The 16,332-nt window shown below is 37.8% G+C and overlaps 1 protein-coding gene across 4 annotated transcripts in view; it reads right to left on the bottom strand.

Moving 5' to 3' along the window:
* szt2 (SZT2 subunit of KICSTOR complex) overlaps positions 1-16,332 on the bottom strand; it is a 111,070-nt gene that overhangs the window by 66,764 nt on the left and 27,974 nt on the right. For all 4 annotated transcript variants that reach the window (XR_009063863.1, XM_057841272.1, XM_057841273.1 and 1 more), the window contains exons 24-33: positions 13,252-13,396; positions 13,001-13,168; positions 11,485-11,689; positions 8,283-8,410; positions 7,964-8,222; positions 4,622-4,739; positions 4,448-4,540; positions 2,760-2,838; positions 2,399-2,698; positions 1,924-2,176 (exon numbers count right to left, since the gene is read on the bottom strand). Coding sequence is in view for 3 of the 4 variants with exons in the window: in XM_057841272.1 (XP_057697255.1) it covers positions 1,924-2,176; positions 2,399-2,698; positions 2,760-2,838; positions 4,448-4,540; positions 4,622-4,739; positions 7,964-8,222; positions 8,283-8,410; positions 11,485-11,689; positions 13,001-13,168; positions 13,252-13,396 (1,748 nt within the window). In the remaining variant the exon portion in view is untranslated. The remainder of the gene's footprint in view (positions 1-1,923; positions 2,177-2,398; positions 2,699-2,759; positions 2,839-4,447; positions 4,541-4,621; positions 4,740-7,963; positions 8,223-8,282; positions 8,411-11,484; positions 11,690-13,000; positions 13,169-13,251; positions 13,397-16,332) is intronic.

Genomic DNA, 16,332 nt, shown 5'->3' with positions numbered 1-16,332 from the left:
ATCGATACTGAAATGTTGTATCCGGATAAGATATTTGATTGCAAAAGTATTGATACACAATTATTTGGTTTTGTGCCATTTTTTTTGCAGGTCCGCAGAAATTTATGGAGCCCCTTAAGGGACATCGAGAGATGTAAACATTAGCATTATATAGCATTTAAGCTAGCAGACTATTGCTTTGGAAGTTAGCCAATTGTTGTTGTTAACATTAGCATTTTATAGCATTTAAGCTAGCAGACTTTTGCTTTGCAAGTTAGCCAATTGTTATTGACCTTAGCATTATGTAGCATGTAAGCTAGCAGACATTTGCTTTGCAAGTTAGCCAATTGTTGTTGACACTAGCATTATGTTGCATTTAAGCTAGCGGATTTTTGCTTAGCAAGTTAGCCAATTGTTTTCAACATTAGCATTATCAATAGCATTTAAGCTATCAGACGTTTGCTACGCAAGTTAGCCAATTGTTGTAAACATTAGCATTATATAGCATTTAAGTTAGCAGACTTTCACTTTGCAAGTTAGCCAATTGTTGTAAACCTTAGCATTATATAGCATTTCAGCTAGCGGACTTTTGCTTTGCAAGTTAGCCAATTCTTGTTAATATTAGCATTACGTAGCATTTAAGATAGCAGACTTTTGCTTTGCAACTTAGCCAATTGTTGTAAACATTAGCATTATATAGCACTAAAGCGTAAACCTTATATAGCATTTAAGCTAGCAGACTATTGCTTTGCAAGTTAGCCAATTGTTGCAAACATTAGCATTATATAGCATTTAAGCTAGCAGACTTTTGCTTTGCAAGTTAGCCCATTGTTGCTGACATTAGCATTATGTAGCATGTAAGCTAGCAGACGTTTGCTTTGCAAGTTAGCCAATTGTTTTAAACACTAGCATTATTGATAGCATTTAAGCTAGCAGACGTTTGCTATGCAAGTTAGCCAATTGTTTTAAACACTAGCATTATTAATAGCATTTAAGCTAGCAGACGTTTGCTATGCAAGTTAGCCAATTGTTGTAAACATTAGCATTATATAGCATTCAAGTTAGCAGACTTTCACTTTGCAAGTTAGCCAATTGTTGTAAACCTTAGCATTATGTAGCATTTCAGCTAGTGAACTTTTGCTTTGCAAGTTAGCAAATTCTTGTTAACATTAGCATTACGTAGCATTTAAGATAGCGGACTTTTGCCTTGCAAGTTAGCCAATTGTTGTAAACGTTAGCATTATATAGCACTAAAGCTAACAGAATTTTGCTATGCAAATTAGCCTATTGCTTTTCATATTAGCATTTTATAGCATTTAAGCTAGCGAACCTTTGCTTTCCAAGTTAGCCAATTATTGTTAACATTAGCTTTTTATAGCATTTAAGATAGCAGATGTTTGCTTTGCAAGTTAGCAATTGTTATTGACATTAGCATTATGTAGCTTGTAAGCTAGCAGACTTTTGCTTTACAAATTAGCCAATTGCTGTTAACATTAGCATTATGTAGCATTTAAGCGAGCTCATGTTTCTATGCAAGTTAGCCAACTGTTGTAAACGTTAGCATTACATAGCATTTAAGCTAGCAGACGTTTGCTATGCAAGTTAGCCAATTGTTGTAAACATTAGCATTATATAGGATTTAAGCTAGCAGACTGTCGCGTTGCAAGTTAGCCAATTGTCGTAAACATTAGCATTATATAGCATTTCAGCAAGCCGACTTTTGCTTTGCAAGTTAGCCAATTTCTGTTAACATTAGCATTATATAGCATTTCAGCTAGCAGACTTTTGCTTTGCAAGTTAGTCAATTGCTGTAAACATTAGCATTACATAGCATTTCAGCTAATGGACATTTGCTATGCAAGTTAGCCAATTGTTGTAAACATTAGCACTAAATAGCATTTAAGCTAACAGACTTGTTGTCAATGTCAATGTCTTTAAACTCACACGTCCATGTCGGCTCCCTTGAGTCCCTCCAGCACGGCTGTCAGCTCCTCATCCGAGCGGTAGGACGACGGCTGTGCCGGAGAACGGTTGAGGGACACGCTGCTCTCCGACGCGTACCGGTTGTGATGAAAGTCGCCCACCACTTCCATCTCCAGAGGAAGCGTCAGTACGAAGATGTCCAGCGTGACCGACAGCTCCTTCAAGTCCACGTCGTCTAAAGCCTCGGCGTCCTCCAGACAGGAGACCAGCTGGCCTGCAACCGTCAAGTCAGGTCACGTGTTAACTCATTGGCCGCCTTTGACGGCGACAGACATGTAATATGCCGTCAATGGCAGAAGACATGCTCAAAGAAGAGGATTTGTCCCATTTTTAAGTTAATTTCTCTAAAATGACTGTCCAAATATGTTTTGGATGAATTTGATCATAGATTATTCATCTTAAATCAATTGACGTCATTGTGTTGGAAATGACTGACCGAGACAGGTGGGCAAGGTGCGGATGGGCGTGGATCCGTGGCAGCTCTTGGCGCTGACGGAGCAGGTGACGTGTAGGAAAAGTGGCGGCATGTCCATCTGCGGCGCCTCCACCTCCAGCAGGGAGTCGCCTTCGTCCAGGATGCTGAAGGAGTCCTGGTCCTGGTCTCGGTCCTGATCCTGATTGAGCGTGTTGGAGTCCGAGTGCGAGCGGTCCTCGCCGCCGGCAGCGGGTCGCTCCTCATATTCCACCACCAAGTCGGTGTCGCTCTCCGTGGTGATGCAGCTGTTGGATGCCGTTTCTACGAGGAGAAAGCGTCAGATGTCGACTTATTGCTCGGGTGTCATCCGGGAGAAACTCACCGTCCTCAGTGGCTTGCTCCGCCTCGGACACCGGGTCCTCGCCGAGCCTCGCGTCCATCTCGCCCAATTCGGAGTCCTCCTGGGGAAAGTCACGTGGATTCATTAAAGTTTGTTTACCTAAATAAATCATCAAAACCCCAAGAACCATGAGCAAAAAAAACCTTAAAAAAACAACTAAAAATCACCAAAACCGCGATAACCATGAGCAAAAATAAACTTAAGAAAAAAAAACTTCCAAAATTGCAATAGCTATGAGGAAAAAAAAACATTATATTATTATTTTTTAAATCACCAAAATAGCAATAACCATGAGCAAAAAAACCTTAAGAAAAAAACCCCCTCCAGAATCACAATAACTATGAGGAAAAAAAACCTTAAAAAAAAAAAAGAAAAATCACCATTATAGCAATAACCGTGAGCAAAAAAAAACCCTTAAGAAAAAAAAAAAAAAAATCACAAAAACTATGAGCAAAAATAAACCTAAAGGGAAAAAAAGCCTATATCGCATTAACTATGAGCAAAAAACCTTTAAGAAAAAAAAAAAAAAATCGCAAAAACCATGAGCAAAAATAAACCGAAATCGCAATAACTATGAGGAAAAAAACCCTTAAAAAACCCTTAAAAAAAAAAAAAAAAAAAAAAAAACAGAAACCAAAATCACAATAACCATGAGCAAAAAAATCCTTGAGAACAAAAAAACCTGAAAAAAATGAAATAATCACCAAAACCCCAAGAACCATGAGGAAAAAAATCCTTTAAAAAAAAACTAAAAATCGCCAAAACTGCAATAACCATGAGCAAAAAACCCTTAATAAAAAAAAAAATCCCAAAAACCATGAGCAAAAAATAAACCTTGCAGAAAAACAAAATTGCAAAAACCATGAGCAAAAATTACCCAAAATCACAATAACTATGAGCATAAAAACCTTAAGAAAAGAAAAAAAATAGCCAAAATCGCAATAACAAAATTACATATATTAAAAACAAAAGCAAAAAACCTTTAGGGAAAAAAATTTTAAAAAATCACAAAAACCATGAGCAAAAATAACCCTTGCGGAACAAAAATAAGCCAAAATCGCAATTAACATGAGCAAAAAACCCTTAGGGAAAAAAAAAAAAAAAAATCACAAAAACCAGGAGCAAAAATAAACCTTACGAAAAATAAAGAAGCCAAAATCGCAATAAGCATGAGCAAAAAACCCTTAGGAAAAACAAAAAAAATATCACAAAAAACCATGAGGAAAAATAAACCTTACGGGGAAAAAAGAAGCCAAAATCGCAATAACCACGAGCAAAAAAAAATCGCAGATGATGAGCAAAAATAAACCAAAATCACAATAACTATGGGGAAAACCCTTTAAAAAACCTTAAGAAAAAAACAGCCAAAATCGCAATAACCATGGGCAGAGAAAAAAACCTGGGAAAAAAAAAAAATCAGCAAAACCTCAAGAACCATGAGCAAAACATCCTTTAAAAAAATTTGCCAAAATTGTAATAACCATGAGCAAAAAAACCCTTCACCTTTCAACAGGAAGTGGCATGATAGCCCAAAATGCCTCTAATTCAAATGGAAGTGCCCTGATATACCAACCATCTCAGCAAAGCTACAATCGCAGTTTTCATTCCATTTTCTACTAGGATGTCTATCGCCATCCAATATTGCAATATTTTTATTTTGACTTCCTCACCTCGGTCTTGGAAGACGGTGGGCAGTAGAAGAAGTAATGCGGATTGGAAGGCACAGGTTTGAAATACTGGAAGACGATTCCCATGAATTTTTCCTGCACAGGTGGAAGCGGGTGAGCGAGCGGTTCACGTTTTAGAACGACCGGCGTTCTTCCCGCTTTGCGGCGACCTTTCACCTGAATGATTTCTTGCACTTCCGGACACACGTCACAGGCGGGATGCGTTCGGAGCGACTCCAGGGGGAACGTGGAGAACTTCCCGGACTCCGCTTCGCTGGTGTCTCCCTGTTCCAAACTGGATTCCGCACAGAAAATCCTCAAGAGTTTGAACCATTGACTGACTAATCGAGAACAAATTCATGATTAAATGAGCTAAAAACGACATATTTTGAAAGTGGAGTCATCCTTCACAGAGATGAATAACCAGTAGACGTCCAAAAGGTTTCACTTCCTGTACATATTTTGTCACTTCCTTTTGGTTTGGGGGCATTTCAGGGTCACTTCCTGTTGATTTTGTGGCATTTTGGGTTCACTTCCTGTACATATTGGGTCACTTCCTGTGGATTTGGGGCATTTCAGTGTCGCTTCCTGTAGAAATCAAGTCACTTTCTGTTAATTTTGGGGGCATTTCAGGGTCACTTCCTGCTGATATGGGGGATATTGGGGTCACTTCCTGTACATATCGGGTCACTTCCTGCTGATTTTGGGAATTTCAGGGTCACTTCCTGGAGAAATCAGGTCACTTCATGTTGGTTTTGGGACATTTCAGGGTCACTTCCTGCTGATTTTGAGGCATTTCAGGGTCACTTCCGATACATATCGGGTCACTTCCTATTTATTTTTGGGGCATTTCAGGGTCACTTCCTCTTGATACAGGGGGTGTGAGGTCACTTCCTGTGGATTTGGGAGCATTTCAGGGTCACTTCCTGTTGATATTGCTGATATTGGGTCACTTCCTGTACATATTGGGTAACTTCCTGTTGATATGGCTGATATTGGGTCACTTCCACTTGATTTTGAGGCATTTCAGGCTCACTTCCTGTTCATGTTGAGTCACTTCCTGTTGATATTGCTGATATTGGGTCACTTCCTGTACATATCGGGTAACTTCCTGTTGAAATGGCTGATATTGGGTCAGTCCACCTGATTTTGAGGCATTTCAGGGTCACTTCCTGTTCATGTTGGGTCACTTCCTGTTGATATGGCTAATATTGGGTTACTTCCAGTTGATTTTGAGACATTTCAGGGTCACTTCCTGTTCAAAATGGGTCACTTCCTCTTGATTTTGGGGCATTTCAGGGTCACTTCCTGTTCATATTGGGTGACTTCCTGCTGATTTTGGGGCATTTCAGGGTCGCTTCCTGCTGATACGGGGGATATTTGGGTCAATTCCTGTACATATTGGGTCACTTCCTGCTAATTTTGGGGCATTTCAGGGTCACTTCCTGTTCATATTGGGTGACTTCCTGCTGATTTTGGGGCATTTCAGGGTCGCTTCCTGCTGATACGGGGGATATTTGGGTCAATTCCTGTACATATTGGGTCACTTCCTGCTAATTTTGGGGCATTTCAGGGTCACTTCCTGTAGAAATCAGGTCACTTCATGTTGGTTTGGGGACATTTCAGGGTCACTTCCTGTTCATATTGGGTCAGTTCCTGCTGATTTTGAGGCATTTCAGGGTCACTTCCTGTTCATAATGAGGCACTTCCTGCTGATTTTGGGGCATTTCAGGGTCACTTCCTGTTCATATTGGGTCACTTCCTGCTGATATGGGGGCTTTTTAATTCTTTTATATATTGGGTCACTTCCTGCTCATATTGGGACATTTCAGGGTCACTTCCTGTTCATAATAGGTCACTTCCTGTTGATATGGGGGCTTTTTAATTCTTTTACATATTAGGTCACTTCCTGTTGATTTTGGGGCATTTCAGGGTCACTTCCTGTTGATTTGGGGGCATTTCAGGGTCACGTCCTGTTCATATTGGGTCACTTCCTGCTGATTTTGGGGCATTTCAGGGTCACTTCCTGTTCATATTGGGTCACTTCCTGCTGATACGGGGGATATTGGGGTCACTTCCTGTACATATCGGGTCACTTCCTGCTGATTTTGGGGCATTTCAGGGTCACTTCCTATACATATTGGGTCACTTCCTATTTATTTTCAGGGTCACTTCCTGTTGATACCGGGGATTGTGGGTTCACTTCCTGTGGATTTGGGGGCATTTCAGGGTCACTTCCTGTTGATATTGCTGATATTGGGTCACTTCCTGTACATATTGGGTAACTTCCTGTTGATATGGCTGATATTGGGTCACTTCTACTTGATTTTGAGGCATTTCAGGGTCACTTCCTGTACATATGGGTCACTTCCAGTTGATTTTGAGACATTTCAGGGTCACTTCCTGTTCATAATGGGTCATTTCGTGTTGATTTTGGGGCATTTCAGGGTCACTTCCTGTTCATATCGGGTCACTTCCTGCTGATTTTGGGGCATTTCAGGGTCACTTCCTGTTCATATTGGGTCACTTCCTGCCGATACGGGGGATATTGGGGTCCCTTCCTGTACATATTGGGTCACTTCCTGCTGATACGGGGGATATTGGGGTCACTTCCTGTACATATTGGGTCACTTCCTGCTGATACGGGGGATATTGGGGTCACTTCCTGTACATATTGGGTCACTTCCTGCTGATTTTGGGGCATTTCAGGGTCACTTCCTGTAGAAATCAGGTCACTTCATGTTGGTTTTGGGACATTTCAGGGTCACTTCCTGTTCATATTGGGTCACTTCCTGCTGATAAGGGGGGTGTTGGGGTCACTTCCTCTACATATCGGGTCACTTCCTGCTGATTTTGGGGCATTTCAGGGTCACTTCCAGTAGAATGCATGTCACTTCATGTTGGTTTTGGGACATTTCAGGGTCACTTCCTGTTCATATTGGGTCAGTTCCTGCTGATTTTGAGGCATTTCAGGGTCACTTCCTGTTCATAATGAGGCACTTCCTGTTGATTTGGAGGCTTTTTAATTCTATTACATATTGGGTCACTTCCTGTTGATTTTGGGGCATTTGCAGGGTCACTTCCTGTTCATTTGGAGGCATTCGAATGTCACTTCCTGTAGACATCGGGTCACTTCCTGTTGATATGGGGTTGGAAATCAGGAGGAGTGAATGGAAGTTTTAATGGTGAGGTAACTGGGCCATTAGAAATTAATGGGTATGTTTTTGGCAAATTTTGGGTGAGCTGGACATTTTTAGCTAAAACTGTATAGAACTTTTTGGGCCTCTTAGTGTGCTAAATTTTTGTACGTAGTAGCATTTTGAAATTTTACTTAAGTATATATAAAAAAACAACATGTTTTTGGGCAAACAGTTATTTTTGGGGTGTCCAACAAAAGAGATCTCACGTCAAATAAGAATTCCAGTAATTTGGTGTATTAATGTGAGAGGAAAAAAAATACAAGTAAATATCCCGATTTTTGTCAGAAACAGTGAATAATGTGATTTACGCTTCTTTTACCTGGACAAGGAGGTCACAACAGACCTGACGTCAGGTCCTTCCTCTTCGGGCTCGCCCACCACAAAGCCGGCGGACCTCCCGACCGCTTCGGCGGGCCGGGTCGGCGTCCCGTTCTCCCGAAACGTCCGGACGTGTCCGCACAGAGTCTGCAGGAAAGCGGTGATGTCGATCTCCTGCAGGGACTCCTCGCAGTAGTCCATGGCCATCAGGACGTCCTGGGAACCGATGCCGAGCGACTGCTGCAAGCTCGCATAGACTCCTGTACGGAAATTGAACAATGGAAAACTTCCGTTTTGCTGGGAATCTTAGAACATTATACCTTTGGCGAAACTCTGCTGGTAGTGCTCCTGCAGCAGGCCACAGTAGTGGGCCAGCTCTTTGTGCTTGTGAGGTTGCGCCAAGAGGTCGGTCCAAGGCGACGGGCTGCTGCGGTCGTGAGACAGCGACCTGTCGGGACACGGTCGTGATTAGAAGTGGGAACTTCTCGGTACCTCAGGATCCGATTTAGTTTGCGATTCAAGGCCAAGTAACACACTTTGAGAACCACCAGTGTATAAAAAATCCATTCCTTGGTGCGTTACGGCATTAGTCTGGATATTATTCGTAAAGTCCAAGAACTTTTAGTCAGAGGGTTCTGCATCTCGTTCCATTTACGTTGAAGAAATGACTCCATTTAGTTCACCGACCATAGGGGAGCTTATGTTAGCGGGTCCAGCTAACCTCCGTGAAATTGGTCCCCCATCAGATGCTAATTTATTGACTTTAAATTTCCATTTGATGGGTGGACCAACTTCACGGAGGTGCTAATAATGTGAGCAGAGTGAGAGTTGACATGCTTTTGCTTGCAGGCACAAAAGCAAGCAGGCTCTTCTCACCTGGACCTAATCTGCTGAGAGATCTGCCAAGACTGAACTTCTTGAGGTCTACTCAGTCATCAAGAACAACAACACATACAAATAATAATAAAAAAAAATTACAATCTCATTTTTAGTATTAGACAAAACTGGCCAAAATGTGTGATTATACTCAGTAGTAGTGCTGTCAAATGACATATATACTGTATATGAATCAACTCAAATATATGATCTGTCATCATTTAATCTATTTAATCTCAGACAGAAATTGCAAAAAAAGTGTTACCTTAATGGCTCGAATATATGACGGTGTTGTTTGCATTGAAATAAGACTGAAAAAGTGGGGGTCGTCTTATATTCGCGGTCTAGACATTATACCCATTCACGACGCTAGATGGCGCCAGATATCATTAAAGTGATGTACTGTCATGATAGATCTCAGCTACTCTCAAGTTGAACCAGTTTGCATTATTTTATTGCAATTTTTTTCCTTATTCAGATTTGTTTCAAGACTACAGTTAGTTAGACTTCACTTTGATGGTCAATGCAGTTATTGCAATTTTGTTGTTTTATCACAATAGATTGGTTTATTTACATCTCAAAAACCAGAAGCCATTCATTTACGAATGTGATTGCACTTTAGTTTACATATTTAAATGTTCAGATATTAAAATTTGAATGAGGCAAAATAACATGCTTTTTCTTTCAAATATAGTTATAATCATTTGTTTCAGATGTAATTATTTTCTGTATAAAAATTAATTTGGTGTTCAAAAAGTCTTTTTTCAAACTTAAATCTTGAAAAAGAGGGGGTCGTCTTATAATCAGGGCCGTCTTATATTCGGGCAAATACGGTATAATAGACAGTGGTATTGCTGTCAAATGATATATAAAAAAAGGAATCATCAACTCATAAATATCATCGGTCATTATCTAATCTGATTAATCTCATTTTTGATGTCATAGAAAACTTGTTAAAAATCTTGTTACACATTATCTGTCATTTAATACATCCACTCGAAAAAAGTATGGAATCAGCAGTCTGGGACGAGCAGTCACTCAGACATTTTATCATGCAGAACAAACTCAGATAAAAAGCTTGAAAAAATAATGAATTAGTTCAAAAGTGCAACTCTTTAGCACTCAGAAACACTAAAAGAAATGAATAATAAGCATTGTGGTGGTCAGTAAACGTTACTTTTATAGAGCAAGTGCAGGGAAATATATATGGAATCATGAGAAACAAACAAAGAAATAACAATCAAAACACATCTCTCGTATTTAGTAGCACCACCTCTGGCTTTTATGACAGTTTGCAGTCTCTGAGGCATGGACTTGATGAATATTTTTCATCAATTTGGTGCCAACTCTCTTTGATTGCAGTTACCAGATCATCTTTGCAGGTCGGAGCTTTGCTGTGGACCATTTTTTTTTTTTTTTTACAATTTCCACCACAGGTTTTCAATAGGGTTGAGATCTGAGCTATTTGCAGGCCATGACATTGACTGGATGAGTCTTTCTCCAAGGAATATTTTAACAGTTTTAGCTCTGTGGCATGATGCATTGTCATCTTGGAAAATGGCAAACATATTTTCAATTGAAGGGATAAGGAATCGGTCTAAAATTTCAATGTAAACTTGTGCATTTATTGAAGATTCAACCACAGTCAGTGCCTTTGCCTGACATGCAGCCCCATATCATCAAGGACTGAGGGAATTTTGATGTTTTCTTCCGGCAGTCATCTTTGTAAATCTCACTGGAACGGCACCAAACAAAAGTTTCAGCATCATCACCTTGTCAAGAGCCAAGAATCTACATTGGATAAGGTGATGATACTGGAACTTTTGTTTGATGCTGTTCCGGTGAGATTTACAAAGATGACTAAAAAACACTAGCGGTCATTTAATATGATTCGTCTCATTTTTAATCTCAGACAAAAATGGCTAAAAAGTGTTATTATAAACAGTGATAATGCTGTCAAATGGTATTTAAAAATGCATCAACCAATAAATATGATCCGTCATTATTTAATATAATTAATCTCATTGATAATCCCAGAGGAAAAATAGCTAAAAAGTGTGATTATACACGGTGGTAGTGCTGTCAAATGACATAAGTATGAATCGACAAAAAAATATGATCTGTCATCATTTAATCTGGTTAATCTCATTTATAATCTGAGACAGAAATGGCTAAAAGTATGATTAGAGACAGTGGTGGTGCTGTCAAATGAAATATAAAATGAATCAACTAAAATAATCTCAGAAAAAAATGCTAAAAAGTGTGATTATACACAGTGGTAGTGCTGTCAAATTATATATAAAAATGAATCAACTCATAAATATGATCTGTCATTCATAATCTGATTAATCTCATTCAAAATTATTTCAAAAATGTTATTACACAAGAGTAGTCATTAATCAGATTCTCATTTTTTATATCAGACCAAAATGGCAAAAAAGTTGTTATACACAGCGGTAGTGCTGTCAAATGATATACTATAAAAGTGAACCAAAAATATGATGTCATTATCTAATCTGACTAATCTCAAACAAAAATTTTCTGAAAAGTGGAAACACTGTCAAGAGATTAAAAATAATGAACTAACAAATACAATTTGCAGCTATTTCATCAAATTTTTAATCTCGCCCACGATGGGTGACGCACCTGAAAAAGACGTCTCTGGGTTGCCGGTTGGCGGCGGGGTGGACCAGCTGCTCCTTGAGTAGCTCCAGGCAGCAATTGTACACGTAGACGGGACACTTGAGCTGCGTGCCGGCGTTCTGCAGGGACAGCCGGCGGCCCGGGAGGTCCCCGGCGCCGTGTGCGTCGGGCCGCCTCGGCTCCGAGAAGTGAACTTTTTCGCCCAAATCTACAACGCCAAAATACACTTGTTATACATTTTCATTCAGAGACGATGAGATATCAAATAAAAGTGAACACAACAAAAGTCAATTTATTTGACATCTTTATATGAATTAACATATATTTCCAATCAAATTATGTGTTTTAGGGGTGCCACAATGAATTGAATAATCAACAAATAATTATTCGACGACTATTGATCGTCGGTTAACTGAAACATTTCAAACTTTTTCAAATACTAGTCTTTTTTTTATTTTGAGGCCCCTAATAATAAATATTCTCATTTTAATATTTTTGTTCATTTTTTATTATTCATATTTTATTTTCATTTTTTTTTTTTAATAAACAAAAAAACTCCATTATATATATATATATATATATATATATATATATATATATATATATATATATATATATATCGATGGGTTATTTTTTAACTTGATAGTAAAAAAAACTGTAAATATACTCGTATTTTAAAGATTTTTTATTAGAGAAATTATAAAATGAACATATAAAGTTCATTAAAAATATATATCTATATGTAGATACAAAAAATAAATAACTAATATACCGTTATTCATTTAAAATATGGGTTATTTTTTAACTTGATAGTAAAAAAAAACTAAATATACTCGTATTTTAAAGATTTTTTATTAGAGAAATTATAAAAAGAACAGATAAAAGTTTATAAAAATATATATTTATATTTATATAGATACAAAAATTAACTAATATACTGTTATTTATTTAAAAAAGTAATCATTTTAATAATTAACTTTACAAAAACTTTCAGTTAAAAAATAAATAGCTAACTGCACCGCCCCAAAAATTTAATTTTGTCTATTTCACCGTTTTTATTTATTTTTAATATTTTTTGTGATTTTTAATTTTTACTCATGATTTTTATCATGATTATTAGATATATCCAAATAAATATTTAGAACAAAACACTAAATACCAGCATTTATTTAAAAAAAAAAAAAAAAAAAAAAAAAAAAACTTTTAAACACAAAAATATTCTGGATCTTTTGTGTTTTAATGAAAGAAAAAAAAAGAGCAACATTTAAAAAAAATCAATTTTAATGTTTTTAAATATGTATATGAAATAAAAATAGCAGGAAAATATGTAAACATTCTCGTTTACAGTCTTTATTTCAAGTATTTTTACTTAAAAAAATGTAAATATTATTTGTGGAGCCCTTGATGAAATTTACAATGCATCAAAATGAGATATTTGCAAACATGAGTGTAATAAGATACATAGTAAGATTATTATAATAAATTAAATAATCCTTTAAATGTGTATTTATGCGCTCACCCGAGTCGGGCGTCCCGGGCCGGGTGCTTTCCCAGCCGTCTGACGTCGTCGTGTCGGCCGGTCCGGCGGATCCGCACGGCGACTTGTTTCCCGGTGTCAACGTGTCGTCCTCTTGCGTGCTGACCTGGCTCAAAGGCTCTGCCTCTGAGTTCATCAGCAATTGAACGTCTGACACCCCAAAACGAAAGGAAAAACACGCAGGTTATTTTGGAAAATTCCAGCGGTTTCTCAGAAAAAAAAAAACGCGGCACCTGCGAAGGTGGCGGGCAGGAAGGTGAGCAGGATTTGCTGGGAGCCGACTCGCTTGGCGTAACATCGCCACCGAGGCGACGAAGCGCTCTGCCCCGCCGACCAGGGCCAAGGCGAAGGCTCGTCGGACGCCGTGTCAGCCAAACTCTGACGGTCAAGCACAAGGATAAAAACTTCAAAAACGTCACCTGACGAGTAGTTTGGACCGATATAGAACTAAAATTGTGATTGTGAAAAAGTGACACAAAATCAACAGGACGTAACCTGGAAATGCCCTAAAATGAACAGGAAGTGATCTGTCTATGTCAACTTATGTCAAATTATAGGTCACTTCTTGTTCATTTTATGGTATTTAAAGTTAATTTCCTGTTTTGAGTCACTCCCTATTCCATTTAGGGACATTCAAGGGTTGCTTACTTTTCACTACAGTAACCCAAAATCTACAGAAAGTGAACCATTAATTCCCCAAAATCGAACGGAAATGACCCAGAAATGCACCAGAATCAACAGAAAGTAACTAAAAATCAATATATTGTATACTATAGAATGATTTCCTGACACAAGTATCAATAAGTATTGTATTGCCACTAAGGCTGCTGCTATCGATTATTTTAGAAGTTGATTAATCGATGAACTAGTTAATTCGAATAATCAAGAAGTCGGATAAGGAACAGAAAGTTAAAATACCTGCGCTGAGCCTCAAATGTTATAAAAAAATACATGAGGACCAAAGTACAACAAAAGAACAATTGTCTAACTTATCTAGCAAACGTCTGCTAGCTTAAATGCTATAATATGCCAACTTTTTTTTTTTTTTTTAACAATGCTCTAAACAAAAGGTTTAAACTAGGGCTGCCAAACGATTAAAAATTTTAATCGAGTTAATTACAGCTTAAAAATTAATTAATCGTAATTAATGGCAATTCAAACCATCTCTAAAATATGCCATATTTTTCTGTAAATTATTGTTGGAATGGAAAGATAAGACACAAGATGGATATATACATTCAACATACAGAACATAATTACTGTATTTGTTTAACATAACAATAAATCAACAAGATGGCATTACCATTTTTACCTTCTGTAGAAAGACTTGTAGTTCTTAAAAGATAAATGTTAGTACAAGTTTTAGACATTTTGTATTAAAACCCCTCGTAATGTTTTCGTTTTAATAAAATTTGTAAAATTTTCAATCAAAAAATAAACTAGTAGCCCGCCATTGTTGATGTCAATAAGTACACAATGCTCATGGGTGCTGAAGCCCATAAAATCAGTCACACCCAAGCGCCAGCAGAGGGCGACAAAACTCCAAAAAACACAAGTAACAAATTGGCATTGCACTGTGCTGTCATTTTAATCTGTTTGAGCGGGGCATGTGCGTTAATTGTAGAGCTGGGAATCTTTGGGCACCTAACGATTCGAATACGATTACGATTCAGAGGCTCCGATTTGATTATAAAACGATTATCGATGTACCCCCCTCCTTTTTAAAAAAAAATTTTTTTTTAAAGTTATGTACATTAGTTCCAAAATTGTTCAAAAATACTCTCAGGCTAAACCAAACTACTATTTCAGTATCAAGTTAACATATAGCAGTACACAAATATACAAAAATAACAGAAAAAAAAAAAACTCCAGTCCCCATTCTGTATCAGCAGCTTTAAACTACATTCAATTAATTTAATGTTGTGAATCAACTGTTAAAGTTGTTAAAATTGCTCCCGTTAATCCATAATTTCCCTCATGTCTACTTTCGACATGTGAAAGTTTTAAAACTATTTTAAAGATAGATTCAAGTCAATATTTTACCGATTTAGGAGTATTTTAGATAAAAAGTTAATTAGGTTCGCTTGGAAGGTTCGCTACAACAGCCTTGCAGGGAAGTGTACTGCTTTAAGATGGCGGCCGTTTACTAACGCCCGCATCTAACTTTTTGTAGGTGTGCTGCTAACGCTACCGAATCTATATTGCATCTAGTCCTATATAAATGATATCTACCGTAACATTATGTGGATGTACTTTGTAGCAGTTTTTCGGCAGCAGTCAGGTATGTTGTTGTGTTTTTTTATCTAGAGCCGTGAGTTGAGCATTGGCATTACCCGAGGGGCCGGGTAATGAGAAGCATGATGTTTAGCTACTCTCGCTCTGTTTCTCATTGACCGCGCGGCGCGCTGAGTGTGTTGTACTTCCGCTTTACTTGGCATATTTCAATAATCAGAATTTGGATGTTTGTGAATCGTTCTCGAATCTTCCACGGCTGAATCGCAAATAATCTAAGAATCGGAATTTTTGCAAAGCTCTAGTTAATTGCATCAAATATTTTAACGTGATTAATTATTAATTAAAAAAATTAATTACCGCCCGTTAAGGCGATAAATTTGACAGCCCTAGTTTAAACACGTATTCCCACAAAAAATGGGTACATATACCAATAAACTAAATTACGAATACAAAAAAAAAATAAATAAATATTAGCTCAAACAAAAACAGCTTATGTTGGTCTTAACAGGGAGCAGCTGGATTCAGCCGTGTGAAATGAGTTGTCATATTCACTCTCACCACTAGAGGGCAGTGTATCCGCCCAAATCAATAAAACTAAATGCAATGACTTTCAAAACAAACGATTACAACGCCACTTTAATTAAATGAATACTCGAAGCAGCAAAATTTCATTAAATTAATTCATTTTAATTAGTCGTTGCGGCTCTAATTGCCATAACGAGAGATCATCGTTATCGTGAGCCTTGTATCGCAAATCGTAACGTATCGTCAGCTACCCAGACGTTCTCACACTTAACTTGAAATAGTGCAAAAATATAGTCACTCAGTGTTTTTTAATGAGTTAATCCTGGGGCTAGAGCAAAGTTCCCTGATTTGAAATGATAAAATACTATACACTTCAAAAAGTGTTAGTAATACTGCATTTTATATTAATTTCCAGTCTGTACATTCGCCATAACTTTCCTTGTAGTGATCAATGATAACTACTTCTTCGGCTGTTTTGGTTCGTCCTCTATTTCTCATAATGTTGGTTTAGCCACATTCTCTTTTACCGCCCCCTGGATGAGAGGAGGACTAAC

Source organism: Corythoichthys intestinalis, chromosome 7, assembly GCF_030265065.1.
Source record: "Corythoichthys intestinalis isolate RoL2023-P3 chromosome 7, ASM3026506v1, whole genome shotgun sequence".
Lineage (NCBI taxonomy): Eukaryota > Metazoa > Chordata > Actinopteri > Syngnathiformes > Syngnathidae > Corythoichthys > Corythoichthys intestinalis.
Note: the sequence above shows the minus strand (reverse complement) of the source record. Positions and strands in the feature narration are given on the sequence as shown.